At 41.5% G+C, this 23001-nt stretch overlaps 1 protein-coding gene across 2 annotated transcripts in view; it reads right to left on the minus strand.

Moving 5' to 3' along the window:
• Positions 1-23001, minus strand: part of DGKI (diacylglycerol kinase iota) — a 431941-nt gene that overhangs the window by 182606 nt on the left and 226334 nt on the right. For both annotated transcript variants that reach the window (XM_021692768.1, XM_044919913.1), the window contains exons 9-12: positions 19974-20048; positions 19343-19441; positions 9684-9766; positions 7750-7810 (exon numbers count right to left, since the gene is read on the minus strand). In XM_021692768.1, coding sequence (XP_021548443.1) covers positions 7750-7810; positions 9684-9766; positions 19343-19441; positions 19974-20048 — 318 coding nt within the window. The remainder of the gene's footprint in view (positions 1-7749; positions 7811-9683; positions 9767-19342; positions 19442-19973; positions 20049-23001) is intronic.

Genomic DNA, 23001 nt, shown 5'->3' on the forward strand with positions numbered 1-23001 from the left:
ACAATGAACAAAGAGAGGGATATACCATTGCTTTCTCGGTGCTGATCCCTGAGCAAAGTTCTGTAATTATATTATTAAGGTTCAAAACAATTCTGTAAGGCAGGAATAATTCTCCTCTCCATTTTATCAGTAAGGAAGCCAAAACTTGGAAGATTCAATGACCTCCTTAATATCCTATCACTTATGCAGTACAGCCAGCATTCAAAGTCACGGATGCCAAACACCAAGGCTAACCTCTTAGCCACTCTGGTGCAGGGAGCCTTTAAATAAAGACCTAAATCCCATTCTGGATATTGCCTGATCATGCTGGAGACAGCAGTATGTACTTTTGGAATCTTTGGAGTACTGGAGAAACCTTAGAAATTGCTCAGTCAAATTCAGTTAATTTGCATATTTATTAACTTAGGTGCAAAAAGGTCATGAAATTTTCTCAAGACTAAATAATGAGGAGTGTCAGTGTCAGAATTATATCGGGTCCCTTGATTCCATTTAAAGATTCCATCCTTTCTCCACCACAGTAGTTCTTCCCAGGATGTAAAACTTGCCCATGCATCAAGAAGCCTAAAACTGCATTTACCTTCTAGAAAGGCATACCACCATGGTCACCCAATACGATGAACTAAAACTCCAGATCTAAAGAAGTATCCAGAAGTCCCTCCACCCCCTCAAACTGGACAAGTCACTCCTAGACGACTCCTTAGATTCTGACCCCACATGTTCTTAGTTTTTACAGATGGTATTAACAAGGCTTGCTGTTGAAGTGTAGGTCAGATGCTAAAGAGTTCTGATGCCTTTGTTAGCCCTGTGCTGCTAAAAACACAAACTGCACACAGAAGTAGATCCCCTCTAATAAACTAGGACAAGACATGAAAACTCAGCAACCCCAGCAATCAGGGATCACCGACTACAGATGCAAACAGCCCTGTGTAGACCCAGAGACCCTTGGAGACACAATGGAATTCAGTGGAAATGGAATCCAACATCTCCTATACAGAAGGCAGTCTCTTTAGAACTTCTCCGAGAGATGAACACTCAGTCTCCCCCTTACGAATTGTACTCACAAGTCAGTCTACTTTCTTTCAGGTGGATTTAAATTAGAAATTTTTTTCTTATGCTCAGGTGAAACAGGGCTCTCTTTTCCTGGTAAAGATAATGCCATGTGTTCACATTTCCAATACCCACTGCACTCTAGGCACAATGATAGGAAAAATAAATCTTCAGGGACCAGAAGCAAACCAAACACAAAATGGCAAGCCGATAAAGCCAGGAGTTCAGCTTCCGTCTGATAATAGGGAGTAAAAGGTCACACCTCCCGGCAGGAGGCCACGTATGAACGAGGCTCCCGGTTGGCCAGTAGGAGAGAAGCTGGAAAAGAGCATGAAGGAGCCCTGCCCGAGGCCATAGCCCAAAGACAGTGGAGAGCCGTTGAAGCTGGAAGGAGGAAGCCTCTTGGTGGGCCCACCTTCCCAACTGGCTCACTTACAGACCTCCAACATGGGACATCTCCCCAGGATGGGTGCCTGAGTCACCTACAGAAAACCCGCTCGAGTCACAGAGTCCTGGAAACCATGCAAACGATGAGGAAGAAATAATGAAAGGAGGGAGACAAAGCAAAGGGAAAGACAAAACACAACAAAATAACTTCCTCTGAAGAGAAGCCTGCAAAGAAATCTTCCAAATCGCAGGAAGAACACTAATACCAAGATGGATGGGAAGGTTAGGGGATTAGTCCACAGTGCATGAAATACAAATACGTTTCAAATGACTGAAATGAGTGTTCTGTAACTCCCATGAATTGATGAGGTATCTTCCAATAATCCTTTAATCGGTATAACAGCCTTCATTTAAACCTTCTGAAGGGGTTCCTGTTTTCTCAAAGAAAGTGACCAAGAATCCATGTGATCCTGTGCCGTGGTTCCTCAGAAAGGAAGGAGCCCTCAGGACACGGGGACTTCTCACCCTCTCTCTTTCTCTCACACTTCGCCTAAGCAGAAAAGGAAAATGTAGAACTGATTTGAATGAAAGGACCTTCCCCTTTCTTAGCAATTGATTTAAGAACCACATAAATATATTCTACCTTCTTTTTCCAATGGCCAAATATACCCTTTTTCCCTGAATACAATCAGGTAGGTTTAGTATTTCATTATCACGTAACCCTGGACTCATCAGATGTCACCTGCCTTTCATAATCAAGATGTGTTGTGAAATTCTCTCAAATGCCATCAGTGTTAGACTAATAATAGTTCTTTGGCAGAGGTGGGTCTGTATCTTTGCTTTGCACCATCCTTAAGAGTTTTTCTCATCCAAGAGCTATATGACTCAACACCAGCTTCCTCCAAAGGCAACGGAAGGTAGGGCTGAAGAGGGAAACAGAGCCCATCACACCCTGGCTAGGCAAGTTTAAGTAAGCCACTCAATCTCTCCAAGTTCCCAAGACTCTTAGGGTTATGTTATCAGTTCAATGACATGTAGACATGACTTAGTATATGCCCCACAACAGGAAATGCTTAATTAACATTAGCTGCTATGATTAAGCTTTATTTTTCTTCCTCTTCACTTCCTCTATGAAGGTCCAGTTTCCAAGAAGCAAAATGCCCTCTTCCTGTCTCTCCACTTAAAGCTGAACCTCAGGGTCACAAATCAATGCCACCTTTGACTGCCATTAATCACAAAGTCTTCCAGAGACTATCCAAAACAGAAAAGCCAAGCTGTACTGAAGCAGAAAAGCGCTGCAAAGAAAGAGAGAATGTAAACAAATACATCTACAAAAGCAGGAGACATAAAAGATCTTGAGTAATAACCTATATCTGTCCTTATAAAAGCAAAACTAATATAAAATATCTTCAGGCCCAAGGCTGTTACTGGGGCCTCTCCCTTACCAGGAACCCGTTCCTTTGGGAAGTCCGGGCTTCAGGCTCGTGGCAGGGATTGTGTTTGCTGGGCTTTCACATTTACCCAAATCATCTCCACCAGCTCATCCAGCACTCCTTCAGTTAAATGTAATTAATTGCAAAACACAGCACTTGGCATTTTTTCCACCACAACTGAAGAAAACGGTCCAGACTGGGTGAAATCATTTCCCAGTTTGCAGCGTTCCTTTCTGCCTTTGTGTTAGGAAGAGCAGGCCTGCCAGATCTGTAAGGCCAGGCTCCAGGGCTCTGTGCCTGAGCCAAGCAGCCTGGCCGGTGAGTGCCGCCCCAGCTGGTGAGTGCTGCCACCACCTGTCCACCTGTCTGTGGGGCACCCTAGCCATCACCCAATGTTTGCCCGGTGCGTGCTGAGCAGTAGTTTCATTCTGCAATGTACTAACATTGGAGGCGGCGGAGGGGCGGGAAGAGCAGTGAATTGACACTTTCTTTGAACAGACCAGGTATACATTGCATCACCTTATATGCTGGCAAAAAGTGAAGGATGGGCATATTGAGAAACCAAAAGGAAACAAGGCTCACATTTCTGAACTGAAAGATCATCAAGATAGCACTTAATGCCTGGGTGTCCCTTTCGAATGTGTACACTACAATTCTTCCTTTTGATACTTTATGTTTGCACTTCATAGCTTACAAGTCGCTGTGTGTTAAAAGAAATGTTTAAAGTCAGCCCTAAAGACATCAAGGTAGAAGGTGAGGGAGATGGGGGCGGGCAGAGAGATTGAGATAAGCTGAGGCTTTGGGAGGAAAGGGGCTTGGAATGATGTGCTTGCCACTGTCAGTTAAAGGGAAATACCACTTTCTTCCCTGCGGTGGCTGTAGTAAGTCAGGGCACGGAGGTGCCTACTGTTTGGGGTGTATCCTCACCTAGGGAAGCCAAGTGATCAAGAAATAAGCATGAAGTGGATGGCCAAGTAGTTTAATTCCAGGCCTTTGGATAGACGTTAACATGGTCAAAGGATGACCAGCAGATCCAGCCCAGTTACCAAGGTCAGGAGCCAGATAGGTCGGGATCACATTACACCTTGAGAAGCCATCAGGAGGGGAGGGTATGTGTGCCTCTGGGGTCTTGGTTCACATGCCCTTCGATATTTAAGCAGGGGGATGGCTATGGGGAGCTGGACAGGTAGAGATGTGGCCACAGAAGGGAAAGAGTATACAATCGCCACATGACCAAAAAGCAACTAGTTTATAAACATGAAGGTCTGAGATCATTCTTTTTTTTTTTTTTACAATGACTATCATCACTGATTTTTTTTTTAAGATTTTATTTATTTATTTGACAGAGAGAGACACAGTGAGAGAGGGAACACAAGCAGGGGGAATGGGAGAGGGAGAAGCTGGCTTCCCGCGGAGCAGGGAGCCCGATGCGGGGCTCGATCTCAGGACCCTGGGATCATGACCTGAGCCGAAGGCAGACGCTTAATGGCTGAGCCACCCAGGTGCCCCAGGTCTGAGATCGTTCTTGAGTGAGGGGAGTTTTCTTTCAGCCTAGAGATCAAAGGTGAGACAAGCCCATCCAATTCCCGCAACTACTTGACCACCTTAGGACTGTGCTAACCAGTTCCAAAGAGACCACACCTGCACTGTCCACTGAAGCATCCACTGGCCACAGGCGGTGATTGAGCGCTGGAATGTGTCTAATACAAACTGGAGATGATGGAAGTAGAAATATACGCCGAATTTTGAAGACAGCACACATTGAACACAAACTATCTCATTAGTGATTTTTCTATGATTGCATGTTGAAATGGCAAATGTATCCCTTTGCAGACTTAGAAGGTCTCAAAGGAGGGTTAGAAACCTGCTCCAGGTGCAGTGCTAAGAGATGGGTTATTTAAAAGTGCAAGGAGGCAGAGCGACACAGAACTAGCAGTGAAGCCAAAGAACTTGTTTCCAAATTGAAATACTACTTTGTGCACAAACTAATGCCGTTAAGGGTTAATATATCCTCCTCCTAATCAGTCAAAAAAAAAAAAAAATCCTCGGGCGCCTGGGTGGCTCAGTTGGTTAAGCGACTGCCTTCGGCTCAGGTCATGATCCTGGAGTCCCAGGATCGAGTCCCGCATCGGGCTCCCTGCTCTGCAGGGAGTCTGCTTCTCCCTCTGACCCTCCCCGCTCTCCTGCTCTCTCTCTCTCATTCTCTCTCTCAAATAAATAAATAAAATCTTAAAAAAAAATCCATTCCTGATTCTCTCTGGGACCTTGTCACTATACTGACAGAATTCTGACAGCTTCTACGGTGATGGATATGCTCCCCGAGTAAAGGCTGAATGCCTTATGTCAAATGTATACCTGACATGCTCAGGAATTATTCTTCACTTGCCTCAAGCCAGCAAGCTTTCTTCATAAATCCATCAGGAGGCCTCGCCTTTATAGAAACTCTGCCCCTACTCAAAATTAAAAGTTTCATATTCTAAACTAATCAGATTAAAAATATCAATCACTTACCTAGAGAAACATTTCATAAACTCCAGGCCTCTTTCACAACACATCCATTTTAACCAAGTAAAGTAAAATAAAATAAAACCTAGTTTCATATAAGGTACAAGATAAGCCAAGTCTTGGTTCTGAATGATTAAACTACAGAGGTTACCATTGAGAAAATAATTAGTACAAAAGTATGCACCAACCCTCGGGTAAATCTACTACTTTCCTTAGGAGCATGCCTGTTGCAAGGGACCCGAGTATAAATGTCAAGTGCATTTGTAAGTTATGTGGAAGGATGTGAAAACCAAAGCCAGGAACATAGATACGGTCCCCAGGAGGAAAAACTACCTAGAACATAAGAGTACCTCCGAGTCTCCAAAATCAATGATAATTCTCCAGTCTCTCCTTCAGGATATAACCACTGCGTCTTTCTTGAAACTCCTTTGTATTTTGTTTTTGTTTTTTTTTTTCTTGACAGAATAGACTATGAGTGGTCCTTTCTACCTCGATCTTTTCATTTTTCTTTGGAACCTTGGCCCGGATTCCCTAACGGCCGCTGTGTCACGAGTGTCTGGACTCGGCTCTCTTCTCTTTGTCCTTCAGGTTTTAAAACCCCAGGTTTTCAAATACTTCTCTAGTTGCAGAGAATGCCTCAAAACCACATAACCTAGAACGTGCTTTCTACACATTCCCAGTGAGAAGAGGAAAGGACGAAGAAAGGAGAAGCGAGAGCGAGCTGCCAGGAGGCTCCGGGAGGATGCGAGAAATTTGGAAGGGGTGGCACTCAGTCAGTGGTGAAGCCCAAGATGTAAAGATGGAATGCGAAGTGGACATGGGTTTGAGGTCATGGTCACTTCGGTTGAGCCATGAAGAAAGGCTAAGAACTATGAATTCAGGACAACAGGCATAGCCTCAACTTCTCTGTTATCACTGTGATTGAGAGAAGGAGAAAAGATGGGAGCAAATGCTGAAGCCATATAGAAAGATAAGGAGATTCTAAAATAAGGAAAAGAACTGTAGTAAAGGGTCACAATAAGTTTATATTTTAAGATAACTAACCTGGGGACAGCTGAGCTAAGAACACTCTGTGTGTGTATATGTATGTTACACATAATAAATATACTAATATATATTTAATATACTTATATATACAAATATATATACATATATATACATATACATATATATATATACATACACACACACACACACACACACACACACACACACATACTATATACTAAATACAAATATATTCCCAGAGGATTTGTTTGGATATAATTCTACTAAAAAAGTTGGGAAAATTCCAAACCAGCCTATCCTAGAACACTTCAACTGATTGAACTTTAATTAGTATTGTGGCAGAAAATATTCCATGGTCAAATAGTTTTGGAAAACACTGGGTTAAATAAAGCGAAACAGGTTTGGCTTCTCAGCTGTAAAATTGTATAATGAATTTTATAAGCTAATAATGTGCATTGTGAATCTTGACAAAGGTAAACACTATTTTCCCAACTGAAAAATGTTTTCATCTTCAGGGAATATCTTAAAGGACCAGTGGAAACACTGTTCTGTTTTTTTTCAGTTGCATTTATTGGTATATAATGTATATCCAATGCTGTATTAAGTGCTATGAGAGGTAGTTAAAAGATTTTGTTGCTACCTTCAAGAATAAAACATTCTAATTAGGGAGATTAGAGAAAAGCCAAAGAGGGTTCATAATAAAAATTCTAGGTCCTGTGAGAGTGGACTCCAAATACAGAAGAAAAAGACACTGGGCAGCAGAGTCTAAATGTAATGGTTCTCAATTCTCTGCCTTTGCTAAATATACCAACATAAGTAGAGGGCAAATGGAGAAACAGATGAGACAAATAGAGGAAAATATACCCATAATATTAAACTTCAGCAGAATTCCATCTTTTCTTCAAAAATGAATACAAAGGAAACCAATCAATGATCTTTAAGGTAAAGCACTGCCAGTATTCTAAGTTTTATCTCCTCTCATAAAAGAACAAATGCAGTAATTTTGTCCATATACTTCTCCTTAATGACGGTGACCAATTATTAAGAACCAAAAGAAATGTTATTTTTTAAATTAAGAACTTAAGTCATCTATAACCTTCATTCTAATGATCTGACTCCCTTCTTACCTTGTAGAACAGGAAGGGGTAACAGTAAAGCTGAGGGAGCAGAACATAATTTAAGAATCCAGGAGACAATAACAACATCTCTTCTAAGCCTTTATGGGCTATGATTCTCATAGACAGAGACCTAGGTCTTAGGGGACTGGAAAGAGGTGAGGTGGGAATGAATAAAGAGAACTGTCATACAGAGAGCAAAAGAAAGATGGAAGAAATAAGGGAGAGAGCTTGATTCTATCTTGAGGACCTACCGTTCCATCCCCACCACAGGCCAGAATTCGCAGATTTGGTACTTTCCTATACAACTCAAGCCTGTAGAGGAAAAAGAACATGAAGTAAACAAAAGAGCTCATCACTGGCCATCGCAGAGAGAAAACATGAGCAAAAGAGGAGGAGGGGATGTCCACTGGAGAAAATGTATAATCATGAGGATAATGATGTCATCAAAACTAGTTACCAAGTTATCACAAGGGGATGGACCCCAACAACTGGATCAGAGGTTGGCAGCAAAAATCATTTTTAAATGGCTGACATTGGAATGGGATTTCAGGATGTCCCAGAGTTTTATTTCCCATAATCCCTATTAATGCATCAACTCACATGGTTTTCCTAATTAGTTCCGAATTTCTTTTCTTTTCCCATCATACTCCTTCCTCCTTTCTCAAAGAAAATCCTCATTAACTGGTAGCCACTAGTCATTATATGTCTCCTCCTTATTTTTTGTCAGCTTTTCCTGGATTTGCTTTTCAAACTTACACTTTCCACTCTTAATCCCAGTAAACCTTTTCCGAGAGACAGGGTGGAGGGAGAATGCCCACAGCATTACCACACACTTACAATTCTAGTTCTCTCTCCACTCATTCACTAACACTCAAACCAAATTTATACTCCTCAGCCCAAAGAGGGAAGATTTACTGATTTTTCTTTATTTAAAATTTGTGTGCTTAAAATTAGATCATTTTTCATGCTGGCTCTTGAGAAAACACAACTATAGCACCCCTGCTAAAACATTTCCTTAAGTGAAATTGTCAATGTCTCTGTTCTAAAAAATATCATCTTCCAAATCAAGTTATTTTTTTTTCTGGCAACATCTCTTATCTGGCCACATTCGTTAGGATGACCTATGAAGGCTCTGCCTAAAGTCTAACCAAAGTGATAAGATTTTAAGAAAAGCATCTGAAAGGGCAAAAGCCAGGGTAGCAGATTTGCCTTAGTCCATCCAAATACAGAAAAGAAAATAGAGAAGTTTTATAGCGAACTCTAGTGGTGAAGAAGTTCATAGATTAAAAGAATGATGGCGGAAATTAATTTTTATATTTAATGTTCTCCTGAATGCTTCAAATATATGATTTATTAATATCATACAGGAATATTATTTCTCTAGAAATGATCTGAGCTGGCTACTTTGCCTCTGATATTATTACTTATTTAAAAATAATTAGTATCCCTTAAGTTCTGTTTATCCAATGACATCCAAACTATGTTAATACATGGGTTTTAAAAAGGGAATCCCACAGTAGCAGAAATAGTCCTGCTCTTTTCCACCACATACAGGACCACCGCCACCAAAGGGAAGATACAAGATACATGTCACCTACGTCTAAACTTTATTTTCAGCACTTCTAACAAAAACAGAATGAAACTTCTGAAAACTTCAGAAAGGGATTGAGCAGGAATTAAAATGTCTTCCCATTCTGGTGTGGAATCCATAGGCATAATCAATTAATCTGTCTCAAATGGACACAGGTGCACACACAAACCTCTTATTCAAATACACGAACACATTCATAAACAAATATGGCCACTCTCCAAAGATACACTTACATTCTCACTAATGTACATCTCCCAAGTTGTACATGCATAGGTAGAAAAAGGACAAATCCTTTCTCAGTGCAGACTTGTAAATAATCTACAGTTGCATGCACATGAACAGCAAACACACGAGAAATATGCCCTGAGTTAACAACTGTGTAGCTAGTTTGGAAGGGAATTAGCCCAAAGAAGAGTCGGAGGAGAAACGTCAGATGAAGGTTTAAGGGAGGTGACTACGGTTGAGAAAGTCAATGAGGGATGGTCAGAAAATATTTCAGAAGGTAATCTAATAATGAAGCTTGACTTCACAGCAGAAGTCCTTCTTGCTTGCCTAAACCAGTGTGGACCACGGGGGTGTTATTTGCAGACTTACGCATCTTTGGGCCCTTCCTGAGAAAGATCAAACACCTGCCGTGGATTCAGGTACCACATGAACATCTGCAGGACTTTGGTTCCCTGTAAGAAAAAAAAATTTAAAAAGACAATAGAGATTTCCAAATATTTGCTGCTGATTGAAAATATAAAAACAAATCCTCTTATCTAAAATATCACCTAATTATAAATAGCATGAAGTAGTAGTTAAAATCATGGGCTTTGGCCACTGATATACAGGTTGAATGTCCAGAGGAGGCTTTTGTCCAACCTGTGTAACTCTGGCCAAGTTCTCCAATTTCAGTAAGCCCAACTTCCTTCTCTTTAATGTGGAGATAAGAATGCCTCATTCACAGACTTGTTGCAAGAATTATGTGCAATCACATTTGAGGAGCACGTCACAGTGCTTGGCATGCAATTAAGTGCTTACTGAACAGTATCTACAGGTTTTACGATCACTCAACATAAAAACCCATGTAGGGAAGTTATTAGTCAGTCCACGTCATTTAACATTAATTTTAACTTCACTGTGAAGATTACTTTTATCTTTGCATAATATGAAGATAGACGGTATGTGCTAAGTGTGATTTTACTGAAATAATTTCTCTTAACTGAAGCAAAAGTCTCACAGGCTCCTCATTATCTAGGATAGATATATGTAACTTTCCTAGTTACAGCTTACTTTGACTTTGTTTCAATTTCCATGTCCCTAAGTCAAACAGTTCTCACATGAACATTTTTGGAATGTCTTAAGTAATTTATAACTAGCATTTGTAGAACTGATCGTCATGGAAAACACAAGGCTGTTCTTGAGATCCTTTTTTTTTTTCCCCCAAATATTTTATTTATTTATTTGTCAGAGAGAGAGCATGTCAGGCTGAGGAAGAAGCAGGCTCCCTGCTGAGCGAGGAGCCGGATGTGGGACTCGATCCCAGGACCCCGGGATCATGACCAGAGCCGAGGCAGATACGTAACTGACTGAGCCACCCAGGCGCCCCTGGAGATCATTTCTTTTTCTTTCTTTTTTTTTTTTAGATTTTATTTATTTATTTGACAGAGAGAGACACAGCGAGAGAGGGAACACAAGCGGGGGGAGTGGGAGAGGGAGAAGCAGGCTCCCCACTGAGCAGGGAGCCCGATGCGGGGCTCGATCCCAGGACCCTGGGATCATGACCTGAGCCGAAGGCAGACGCTTAACGACTGAACCACCCAGGCGCCCCTGGAGATCATTTCTTAACAGTGAACTGAGCAAAGAAGAAATGAAAGAAGGATAATTTCCTTAAGCAGCATCAAAAGAGCTTTAAAACTGCGTAGGGTGCCCCGTTTTAGGTCATTATCAGCCTCAGCAAATGACGTTTGATCAGTTGGGCATGCTTGTAGCTTATATTAATAGTTCCTTTATCAGCTATCCTGAGTGCTCTTAAAATATTCCCAAGTTTGTACACCTACTATGCTGTATCTGAGAGTCATCCTAGGACAGCAGAAATAGCACGGCATTTGAGTGAGTAATAACGTGGGTGTTCTCATTAGGTGATCGTGAGCATTTATAATCCTGCAGAAATCCAGCATATTAAATAGGAGGGCAACATCTACATTCCAGAGGGATAATGAGAATTAAATGAATCAGTAACAGTTATATATCTAACACAGTATGTGGTGCAAAATAGGCCTTTGTAAAAGTTAGTCCCTTTCTTTGTTGCTCCTTGTTAATCTATTCAGTAAATTGCACTTGAGGGCGTGAGGGCTAAAGTGTAGCTTGTAATTATCACATTGTTATGCCGGTTGTTACAGGGGCCAATGCAGGTCTTTTGTTCCACATTTCATCCAAACCTGTAATTTAAAAGTTCTGCTTTATCATGTGCTTGCTATAAATTTAGGAATAACAGTCTATCCTTAATTATTACAACTAATCCTTCAACTTCACCAAGTGACATATTTTGCTTCCTATAAAATTCAGACATAGATTTGGATACATAATACTAACTAAATACTGGATCATTCTCTTCCCATACTGCGCCTTGCTATCAAGTCAGTTGCGGGTTACGTCAAGTAATCTTTGATGCATAATTGGTAACTCCAGACTCATTTTAATGACCGATTTATAAAAAAATTTCACACTGACTTGCTCAAAAATTAATTTTTCAGTTTTAAATTCCTAGAGCAATACGAATAGTTAATGTTAATTACTCCTTTCCACTTCTGGCCACGGCTGAGTGCTCGTCTCAATTTCAGCTTCTATGTGCCTGCGATACCAGGGAATGGTATCTAAAATAAAATAAAATAAATAAAAATAAAATAAAGATAAAATAAAAGTCATTTGGAGGTGGTTTTTCCTAAACTAAAATTTCTCCAAAAGGTCTGAGTGAACACACCATTTTGGTTTTGCTCCTTTTAAGTGTGTGTTCATGGCGATGCCCAATCATCTACATTTTTCCTTTGGAGGAAGGGGAGTTCAGGTTGGCAAGTTTTAAGCTGCACCATCTCCAGGAGGCCCCATCGACACCGCAGCCTACTGGAAGGATGCCCTCGGAGCTGTGCAGGGGTAACGTGCAAAACCATACATGTCAGAATGTAATCAGAGGTTACATTCAGGTGTGAGAGAATTATTTCTTTTAAAATGAGTCTTTCTAAAATATATGCATTAGCAAAACCGGCAAGGGTCTGAAAAGTACTGCATTGTTTTAAATCCACCATGGTGGGTGGAGAAAAAAAAAGGTGGTCCAACACAATGAAGTCAGTTCTCTTACGTCTGCTGTGATCTCTAGGATGAGCTACTTTAAGGCTTAGGTAATTCATTCAATAGAATTGAATGGCTCGAGAAATGCTAATTCACCAGGAAGAGAGTCATTTCTTTCTCACTGACAGGATTAAACCGACTCAGGGGCGCCTGGGTGGCTCAGTCGTTAAGCATCTGCCTTCGCCTCAGGTCATGATCCCAGGGTTCTGGGATCGAGCCCCACATCTGGCTCCTGCTTGGCAGGAAGCTTGCTTCTCCCTCTCATGCTCCCCCTGCTTGTGTTCCTCTCTCGCTGTGTCTCTGTCAAATAAATAAATAAAATCTTTAAAAAAATAAATAAATAAACTGGCTCAGACATTTACACAGCTAGTGAGTCTCAAACATGCTCGTCGTTGTCACCGGCCACATGCCAAATCCCCAAGCTGCACTTTTTTTTTTTTTTTTTGTAGGCTATTGTGCCAGTTTGTTTCTTCCTGCTCTTTCTCCTCCCTGCTCCTGTCATACACCTGCCTTTCCTCCTCGCTTTCACTCCCTCTCTGGGCATGCAAAGAGCAAGCCACTATGTTAAGCCCCGGGACTACAAAGATAAAGGACATGAAACCGCCTTAGAGTTCATCAAGATTTAGGAGGAAAGAAAGACACAATGTTTGAAGAACATGGAACATAGAGTTCTCAGTTGCTTTCATGTTAAGGTCCTATGGCTAGTGAGCAGGAAAGGAGGTGCAGGGTCCATGGGCTAGAACTTTCAGCCTTGGGCTTTTGTCAACCTCAAGTCTAGGTTACTTGGGGTTTTTGGTTTTCTGTTTTGTTTTATTCTTGAGAAAAGCTGCCACTTCTCTGTGAGAGTAGTCTACTTTTCTCTAAATGGAAAAAATAGGTTGCATGTCAATTCTAACACACTCCGGGAGGGTTCTCATACGCACAGCTGTAGCTGTATCATCTCATTGACTATTGAGCCTGTTACGATATTGTGAGAATGGGTATTCCTGGGGAGTGACGAATAGGTTCTTTCTGGCTCCAGGTGTTGGAGAACAGGCTGGGAGAGGAGAAAACAATTTCCCAGAAAACAGGTAGATTGTTCTAGAGGGAAATAAACAGGATTCATCAACTTACCTACTAGGTGCCAGACACCCTGTTGGGTGGGAAGAGAGAAAGATGGGCAAAACAGGGAAGATCCTGCTCTCCAGAGGAAGTTCTAGGCATTATTCATAAAAGAAAATACGATAATGACTTAGGGGTATGGAGAGTCAATAAAGAATGAATCAGCTCCACTAGCTTATCAGTCTTCATCGAATCCTTGTAACTCTTCTATAGCCTGAAACATGCTGGTGGGTTACCGAGCAAGCCTCAGTTTATGTCACAGAGGGATTATCTAGATCACGGCAAAAGCTGCTAGGAAAGTCCCAAGGAAAATAAAAGCTAGTGGAAGGAAGAGATTAAGAAATAATTATTTCAAACTGGCTTCAAACAACCCCAAAGGAATACCTAATTTACTTAAAAAACACATGGGTACACTCAGGAAGCTCAGAAAGAGGCAAATACAAAATGAATGAGTCCGGGCGCCTGGGTGGCTCAGTCGTTAAGCGTCTGCCTTCGGCTCAGGTCATGATCCCAGGGTCCTGGGATCGAGTCCCACATCAGGCTCCCTGCTCGGCAGGAAGCCTGTCTCTGCCTCTCCCACTCCCCCTGCTTGTGTTCCCGCTCTCGCTGTCTCTCTCTCTGTCAAATAAATAAATAAAATCTTAAAAAAAAAAAAAATGAATGAGACACCTGCTGAGGAGTAGGAGTGGCCGGAGGAGACACTCTAAGCCCCAGTTTGGGGATTAGATGAAGGCATCCCATATATGATATCTGAACTGTTTCTTGAAAGGCGAGTAAAGTTAACCATTTCTTTACACGTGGAGAAGAGAATGACGAGGCACCAGACGTGTCATGGGGACACTGTGTCCTGTTCAGTCTCTGAACCGTGAGGCAGGAGCGGTGGGAGACGAAACTGAGTTGTGGATTAAGTTGCTAAGGGGCCTGGGCTTTGTTTTATAGGAAATGAGAGTCACTGAAATGTTTTAATCAGGGGAGCCAGACTGACATTTTGATGTATCAGTCTGGCTATAAACTAAGAAGCTAGACAGCCAGGCAGGCCCTAGACCTTTCAAAGGAGGTGGGGCCTTGGGGGAAGTGGAGCCCTCGTGAAGGGATTAGTGCCCTTATAAAAGGGACCCTAAAGAGCCCCCTCATCGCTTCTGCCACATGAAGACAGAGCGAGTGGACACAGTGAGAGACGGCGCTCCGTGAACCAGGAAGTGGAACCTTACCAGCTCCCCTATCTGCTGGTGCCTTGATCGTGGGCTTCCCAGCCCCCAGAACTGTAAGGAATAAATTCCTGTTATTAAACCATCTAGTCTCTGGTATTCAGTGAGAGCAGCCTGAGTAGAGAAGACAGCTGCCCGCCTCCCACACTTCCACGAGTATTATTACTGGGAAAAGGGACTTTCCACAGATTTGTTGTTTCCTTGTTTTAATTCCATCTGTTGAGGTTGGCTTGACAAGAAGATCTTGAGCGTGGATTTTGACATGTGTGATCATCTGCTGCCTACCCTTCTGCCCTCTCCCTAGCCTATTCTAAGCATTAGGAGCCTAAAATTTTATCCAAACACCCTGATTCTTGATTTATCCCCAAGTTGTACATCACAGAATATCATTGAGGTTGTTTGCTCAAGTATTTAGAAAGTTTGGGGACTCAAACATTTGAAGTTATTGACTTTTGTGTCCTTCTCCCACCTTGGTTGACTTGTCCCTGACTTAGGAGGGGTGGCCCTGGGGTGATGGTGCATAGATCCAGCCATGGGATGATGGTGAACTCAGCGTGAGCCTGCCCACAGATTGGACACCCCCTTCCTCTTGCCATCTACTGATAAAGCCCCTGGGAAGTCAAACGCAACTCATGCCACCCCTCAACCCTGGGATTTCACATTGAGCAGTGTGAGAAGCCAGGGTCCAGACCCCCCAACTATCAGGACTGACAAGGTAGAATCACTCTAGGGGTCAGAACACCTGCTTAACCCTGAACATACAACCCAAGTTCCTGGAAATGAAGTCCTGAGAGGGAGCCTTCAGAAGAGATCGTATGAAAGTAGGAAATATCGAGAGATATCAGAAGTGTCTATAAGACTCAGGGAGAAAGATGCTAATGAGTCAGGGACATCCAAGAAAAACACTTAAGAGCGGAGGTTAAGTTATGTAAGGGAGGGTGGCTATTTCTCGAGTCCTCAGGTTTTCAAACACAGAGGAGGGGACTGTACTGGTGTAAACTTTATCTCCCAGGTATCACATCTTCTCCACAGGAGGAGAAACTCAAAGTTGATCTTGTGGTCCCTGATTCCAGTTCCTGTTTCCCCAACAAGAGCACTGCCAACCTCTAAAACTTTCAAAACACCCACTATCATCTCCACCTTAAGTGAGGGAAAAATAGAGACAATTATTGTGAAATAAGTGTTTAAAACAAATTATTGTTTAAAAGGTACATAGAAGCAGTTCCAAATGTTTTCATCTCAATTTACTCCTGCAAAGTGTTGGAAAATTTCTGCATACGAGAAAAATACGGTTTTTTAAAAAGCTATAGGTATTTTTCTTGCCAGAAGGTGGCGAGAGAGTCTAGTTATTTACTTAAGAGAAGCCCAAGCAAGTTTAAATAAAAGTTTGAAGCCTAGGCTTCAAATAAGAAGTGCTTTCTATCTCCGAAAGATAAGCAAAATAAATCAGTCATTAAAAGGCAAAAAACAGGATTGAACAACAACAGCAGTGAAGTACTTCTAGTCAGCCCTCGCTAATCAGAGTGTGGTCTTTGAGTTGCAGTAACAGTCACCTGGGAGCTTGTTAGAAAAGCAGAATCTCACCGAACATAATTTAAAAAACAAAAAACAAAAAACACTTGCCGAATCTATAGGGTACCAATGGCAGGCTCTAATTCATGATTGCAAGAGGCATCCAACCTGGGAAGGCACCTTTATTGAATGACACTATCCAACAGCACATTTAATAAGCTCAAAGACAAAAAACTGATTGAATGAACTTAACTTGACTCTTTACCCTTGAGTTGTATGAAAACATGGATGTTAAAAAAAAAAAGAAAAAAGCAGAATCTCAGGGCCAACTTCCTGGGGTTCACTTGCCCTGTTTTCACTGCCATCCTTAGTCCTCCTTTGACCCTTTAGTCTCAATGAAGGTCGGGCAGGGGAGGGGGCAAAATTATGGAGGAAACAAGATTCAAGGGAGCCAAGGAGGGAGAAACTTTCACAGTTCATCCTCCGACTCTCCATCATCCAGAATCTCCCCTCTTCTGCAATGTTAAGGGCATAGACAGCCACAGCACAGGAAAAGGGGGGCCCTAACAGAGGAATTAGATCATCTATGACCACGACCCTTCCCTACTCACTACAACTGGGAATCAAGCTGGGCCTTCCTAAGGAGATCGGTTTGAATGATTGCAATTATACATAGGTATTCGGATGTCTTTAAAGTTTCTCAACATTTCATACCATGCTTAGAAGCAATGCTCTTTATTAGGCTTAGTAAAGAATTCTATTTTATAAAGAAAGTATATAGAAATGTAAAATTATGCAATATTCATCTTGATTTGGTTAGCCATACTTCTGAGAATCCTAGATATTCTAGAAGTAATCTCATAAGCCAAAATGCACAAAATGAGAGCAAATCATTAAAGTCTTTTGTCTCTAATGACTGGGCATTTTTTATTTGAATATCTCACAGTCACTTCCAGTACCTCAAACACATCTCAACTTCTTTTCCAAAATAATTCTTCCCTTTCCTGAATTCTCATCAGTAACGAAGCCACTGTCCAGATAATCTGCTGTAAAACCCTGATTGCTTATTATACAATTATTTGTTCACTTCTATAGCCCACGTACTAGAAAGCACAGGTTGAAAGGTGCAGCCCCAGGTATTATGGAGCCTGTAAGTTAGCAGAACCCCCATAGAGCACTTACATTGCAACTCACAAAATACAGCTTCTGTGTAAATAGCTCCCAAGTGCTATGGGAGCACAGTGGACAGGGTGATTCATTTTGAGAAATGGTTCCAAGCCTTAAAGGATGAACAAGAGTTTGCCACCGAGAGAGAAGGAAAGGGGCACTGCTCCCCCAGCTTTCTCTCTCTGCATAAATAAGTAGTGTCCATCTTCAATTCAGCCATTTCCATGACACCACCTTCTTACCACTACCACTGCTCTGAAATTCCAGAGCAGTCTCGGTTTGATCCACTCAATTTAGAACTCACATATAATTAATGTTCCTTGATTTATTTTTCCCATTTGCCCCTTTGGTGTCATTAACAGGATGTCCTTAGAAAATTTACTTAAGCTTTCTTGTTTTCTATTTAGTGCAATAGGAAACAACATCAGATCATCTCTGAAGTCCCTGGCATTACTAATTTACACAGAGATCCCAACAAAAATGGGCTCTATCTTTACTGGCCTGTCTGCTCCTGAAACCTACAAGTTTCTAAATGCCCTAGGAAAAAGGCTTATGATTTAATGAGTGCATCTTCTAGAATGACCCTCATGATAAAATATATTGGGAATTAGCATGTGATACTCAAGTGGTCAAAATCAATGGAGTCAATTACATCAGCTTTGCTCTGTTCCGTGGTCCCCAAATACACCTCCAACCCTCACTAGGCTCTAGGGAGACCAGACCTAGGGAGTGACTATGGTTCAGGGCACACTGAACATCACCCCCAAAAAGCCCCTCTAGTGACAGTCTCAGGATCGCCATCATTACAATATCACCAACATCACTCACCAACTTAAAAAAGCAGGATGCTGAAAATAGATTTTCCACTCATGGCACATTTTTTTTTTTCCCTGTTCTCTTCAACATTAAAGATTTTTAACACAGCAAGTTATCGAAAATTTTCAAGTAAAGAAAGAAATGGAGAGAAACTATTTTCTTTAAATCACAAGCTCTCCTAAGAGAAGCTTTACTGTAATTAATCCATTCTGGAAAAATGCCCCTTATGCTTGGTAGTAAGAACATCAGTCCTAATTATACGACTCCCTCCTTACGTGGCGTTAACTAGACAGTTTCAAATCTGTCATTGTTAAGTGTGAAACTTCAAGGAATCTCACCTCAAAATGTAAAATGTGCACTTAGTGGACAGAGAAAATATTTTATCATTTATTCTCACACGAAGGTAGAGAAAAATCAAAGCCAAAGAAGAGTACTGATAAGAAGCCTCAGGGTAGGAAGAGAAGGGTATGAGGAGACAAAGACCTAGATTCTAGAGCAAATTCTGTCCTTTAAAGAGCTCTGTCACTTCAGGTATGTCATCATACTTGAGTGTTGTTAGGCTGTTACTTTCTCCTCAAATGAGGTCGTGATTAATTATGCTACAAGATTTGGGTTTGGACCAAATGAAACCTTTAGAAGGTGATATTTTTGATAGCGTTGTTGGCATCTGTTGTTAATGATCATTGGGAATGATGAGTCATTGTTCTCGCTTTGCTCTGAGGATAGGGATGAAAGTAGTCAGGTCTAACTTATAAGGGGAAGCCATAAAGAGAAGTCCATAAAGAGCTTCCTAACAGTAAGAGTTAAGAAACTCTGAAACATATTAACCAAGAGATTTTGGGATGACCTTTTTTGAAAATCTGTAAGGAAAATGTCAGCAGTTTTGGAGTGCCGCTGGTATAGTCTTGCTTGGAAGCTGAGGGTTAAATCATAGGACCTCTAGGTTTTGCCTAACCCTGCAGTATATAAGGCTATGCCCTACATCAATAACCCTGTCCCTGAGAAACTGGTTGTCTTTCAATGCTTGGGGTTCTAGGTGGTGCCATTTTAATTGGTGTTGGGAACTGTTTGCAAGAAAGCACTGAGGCTTCCAAGTTAAAGTCATGAAAAATGACTTACCTGGTTGCCTCCACTCTTGGGGTTCACAAACACAAGCAAGGGTTTCATGAGAGGAGAAGAGATAGGTTTTATCACAAAAGGACGACCTTTGTTTTCCTGCTGAAAGAAGAAAGCAGCACTATTGAGACATTCATCCATGACTTGGACAGGTAGCCCAAAAGCGATGAAAGGGAAAACTATCAACACCCCACCACCGCTAACCCTTGATCCTCCCAAATAAAAAAGCTACATCTTGTTTCATGGGGCTTACTCTTTGAAAGATAGTCCATATAAAGTTTAGAAGAAAGGATCTCAAGCTATAATTTGCCTTGGAGAATAAGCCATGTTTTTTATTTTATTCTGTATGCTCTGAGCATTCTAGAAATGTGAGGTCTTCATCTTCATCATCTTTGGGATAATACTTCCATGGATGAGTGCAAATGCTCTGATCCTGAAGTAGCAGGACGTTATACATATACACATTTTCCAGAGATAGAAAGGAATTCCAGTGTGTGGTTTGAGTGTAGTGAAGGAGGGAAGAGGGATTGAAAATTTATCAGGAAAAGAAGCTTGGGCCAGATCAAATCACACAGAGGTAGCTACGGTCAGGAGGATGTAGCTGCTCACTGGGACGGAGTCCTGAAACACTTACTTCAGTCCCTCTTTTACTGGCTTTTCTTTTAAAGCTTGTCCTCTTCTTCTTCCGGTTTGAAGCCTTCAGTGAGTTCTGTAGGGAAAGAAGGAAACAGCTTAGCTCAGAGGCAGACAGTGCCCGAGATTCCCATGCAGACCCATGTAGGAGATGAGGGCAGCGCATGCTGTTCCCCCGCATGCTTCTCATGCTTTGACACTTCCAAGCCACTGTTCATGGGTAAGCCACAGACAGAAACCAGTCGAGTGCTTCAGAGTGAGCGACCGACTCCCCACCACACGGAGAGGCAGGGAGTTAGAACCCTGGAGGCTCTCATGGACTCACATAACAACACAAGTTATACCTGCCAACCCTCCCAGTAAAAATGGAAGAATCCCAAATTCTCTGAGGGGCTCCAGTCTCCCGCCCAACCAGGTCCGTCTCCCGCCCAACCAAGTTCAAGTTCATCTCCTGCAATGGAGATCACCTATGTGGAAATGTAAAAAAGGAGGCCATTTTTCATGTTTTTCTTTTCTTTCTTTCTTTCTTTCTTTTTTTTTCTGTTTACTTTTTTTGGTAATGACCTTTCTACTAACAGTCATAAAGTGACTCGACCCCTGTGGAACATTATGATCCAACTATCCTATCAGCGCTGGTGGCTAGGTTTTAAAATGCAGAGATAAGACTCACTTTAAGTTACTTATATTAGTAGAGGTCTTTCTCTAGAGACCTATTAGTTTAAAAAGCCTTCCCCCACCCTGGTAGCCTTGATTTGTTCTTCTCATAGATGTGCCTCCAACTTGTGGAACACAGTGACCCCAAATTTACTTTCCCTGTTTTTCTCTTTCTAGGAATTTTATGGACCACAACTTTGTGATTACTTCAACTAACCATTTACTCTTAATATATGATACAGATGCTTTGAGAAGAACCTCTCTTAGGGGACAGTCACAACTCACTGGTTTAATTAGTGGAGAGTCAATAATTAATTAGATTGCCATCTTCACAAAGGCAAGATGTTACTATCACATCATAGATGTTTAACAACAGTTGAAAGCCTGAAACACAGAATGCTTAACTTAAAAGTTTATATAAGCATATAAACATGCATTGCTTGAGCAGATAAAGATTTTCAAACAGTTTCAAGAAACTTAGATATCTATTCTTTTAGGTTGCTGGGTGTTTTTTTCTTACCTCATTCAAAATAAACCTTAGTCTCGAGTACATATATTAACACATTCAAATTAGCAAGATTGAAACTATTTAACTTTTGATTTTACTTTCATTTGGACCATAAAAACGTATGTTGCTCTGTAGCCGGTGCTCATGAAGAATGAAGGAAACTTTCCTGAATCACCATTTGCCCCAAAGCCTTCTTCCCCCATCAGATTAAGAGTTTTCAGGTTCTGAGTCTCACCAGAAGAGAGAGATCCAGAAGCTCAGAAGCTCATGGCTTCTCTAGACCCCAGGTTATTTCTTACACTCACCATGGACTATACTTCTCCTACAAAAAGATCTCCAAGTTTCTGAATTCCTCTTTAAATTGGTTTATTACCATGTTCCACTTCGGGGGAAATTTTTGCATTATTAAAGTATTTCCTACATGTGAACTACTTTGTTTAAAAGGGAAGAAAAACTACCTGGAAACTGCAAACACTTAATCAGCCAAATGTCCCAAGAATAATGTTAGAAACTCTTAGGATGGCAATTAATGATACTGAGTGGTTCTTAACCCATCACTACACGTTGGCCTCACCCAGAGCTCTTTTAAAAATGCAAATATGTGGACCCCCGAAAATTCTTTGTTTGGAGTGAGGCCAAGGCAAAGGTACCTTTTAAAAGCTCCCCAGGCAATTCTAGTGTGCAGCCAGAGTTGAGAGCCTCTGAAGTCAAAGGGAAAAGTGAGGGGACGTACATACTGCACGAAAGCATCATTTCAATGGGATAAGGAGCATGAGCTATGGAATCGGACACATTGGGTGGTAATTCTGGGTCTTCCCGTTATGAGATCTGTGACCTTGGCCAAGTCAGTCAAGCTTTTGAAATAACAGTTTCTTAATTTTAAGATGAAGGTGATAATACCTACCTCACAGGATAGTTGTGAAGTTAAAAGGAGGAAAGGTATGTGAAGCAGTTAGCTTGGTCTCAGCCCATGATAAGCGCTTCCATAAACGTTAGTTGCTTCGTTCACAGCTGTATATCCCCAGCACCGAGCACCAATGCCTGGCCCATAGTATGCACTCAAATCATTGTTGAAATGAATCAATATTATAATTCACAACATTTACTGAGTCCTTCCTGATTTTGGAAAGGATCTTTCGGAGGTGAATGCTTGTCTCCTAACTTCTTTGTTGTTTTAGTTCATTTATTGCCAAGAGCCACGCAGGGAGCCAAGTGCTTTCAGGAACACACGATAGGCCTCGGTTCCTGGCAGGACTCAATAACTAAGCTCTAAGAGATAAGTCTAATGGATCGGGCTAAGATCGTTCCCTAAACTTGCCTGATCACAGAAATCCCAGTTCTTTCAGGCGATTCTGCTGATCAAGCATGTTTGGGAAACAGAGTTAGAAAAGCACATCCAAAGAAGGCTTGATGTCTGAAAACAGAGCAGGCAAGAAACTCAACTCTAATAGGGAACAGACATACAAAATAGCCTTTTTCACACAGATGTAGCAAATACGAAGGCTTCTGAGCCTCATGGAGCCCAATGCCCTTGAGGTCTTCCTTACTTTACAGAACAAGAAGAGGGCTCAGATGAAGCACAGTGGTTGACTTACAGTCCCTGGATGCTTCTATGTGAGCTCGGAGTAAGCTTACAGCCCTATAGTCAAATAGCAAAAGATAAGCAGTATGGGATTTCACAGCACACCTCAAAATTCTCGAGGCTTCCTTCTGTTCATGTGTAAATATGTATCTTGGTCTCAACAGAGAACTCCTTTTAGAAGGTATCATTATCCAATGAGGAACAGATGGATGTGGAAGCATATTTGGGTTGTGTTTCAGCCATGACAAGACGAGTCAGCTAGTCTTGCTAATCTAAGATATTGCT

This window comes from Neomonachus schauinslandi, chromosome 12, assembly GCF_002201575.2.
Source record: "Neomonachus schauinslandi chromosome 12, ASM220157v2, whole genome shotgun sequence".
Taxonomy (NCBI): domain Eukaryota; kingdom Metazoa; phylum Chordata; class Mammalia; order Carnivora; family Phocidae; genus Neomonachus; species Neomonachus schauinslandi.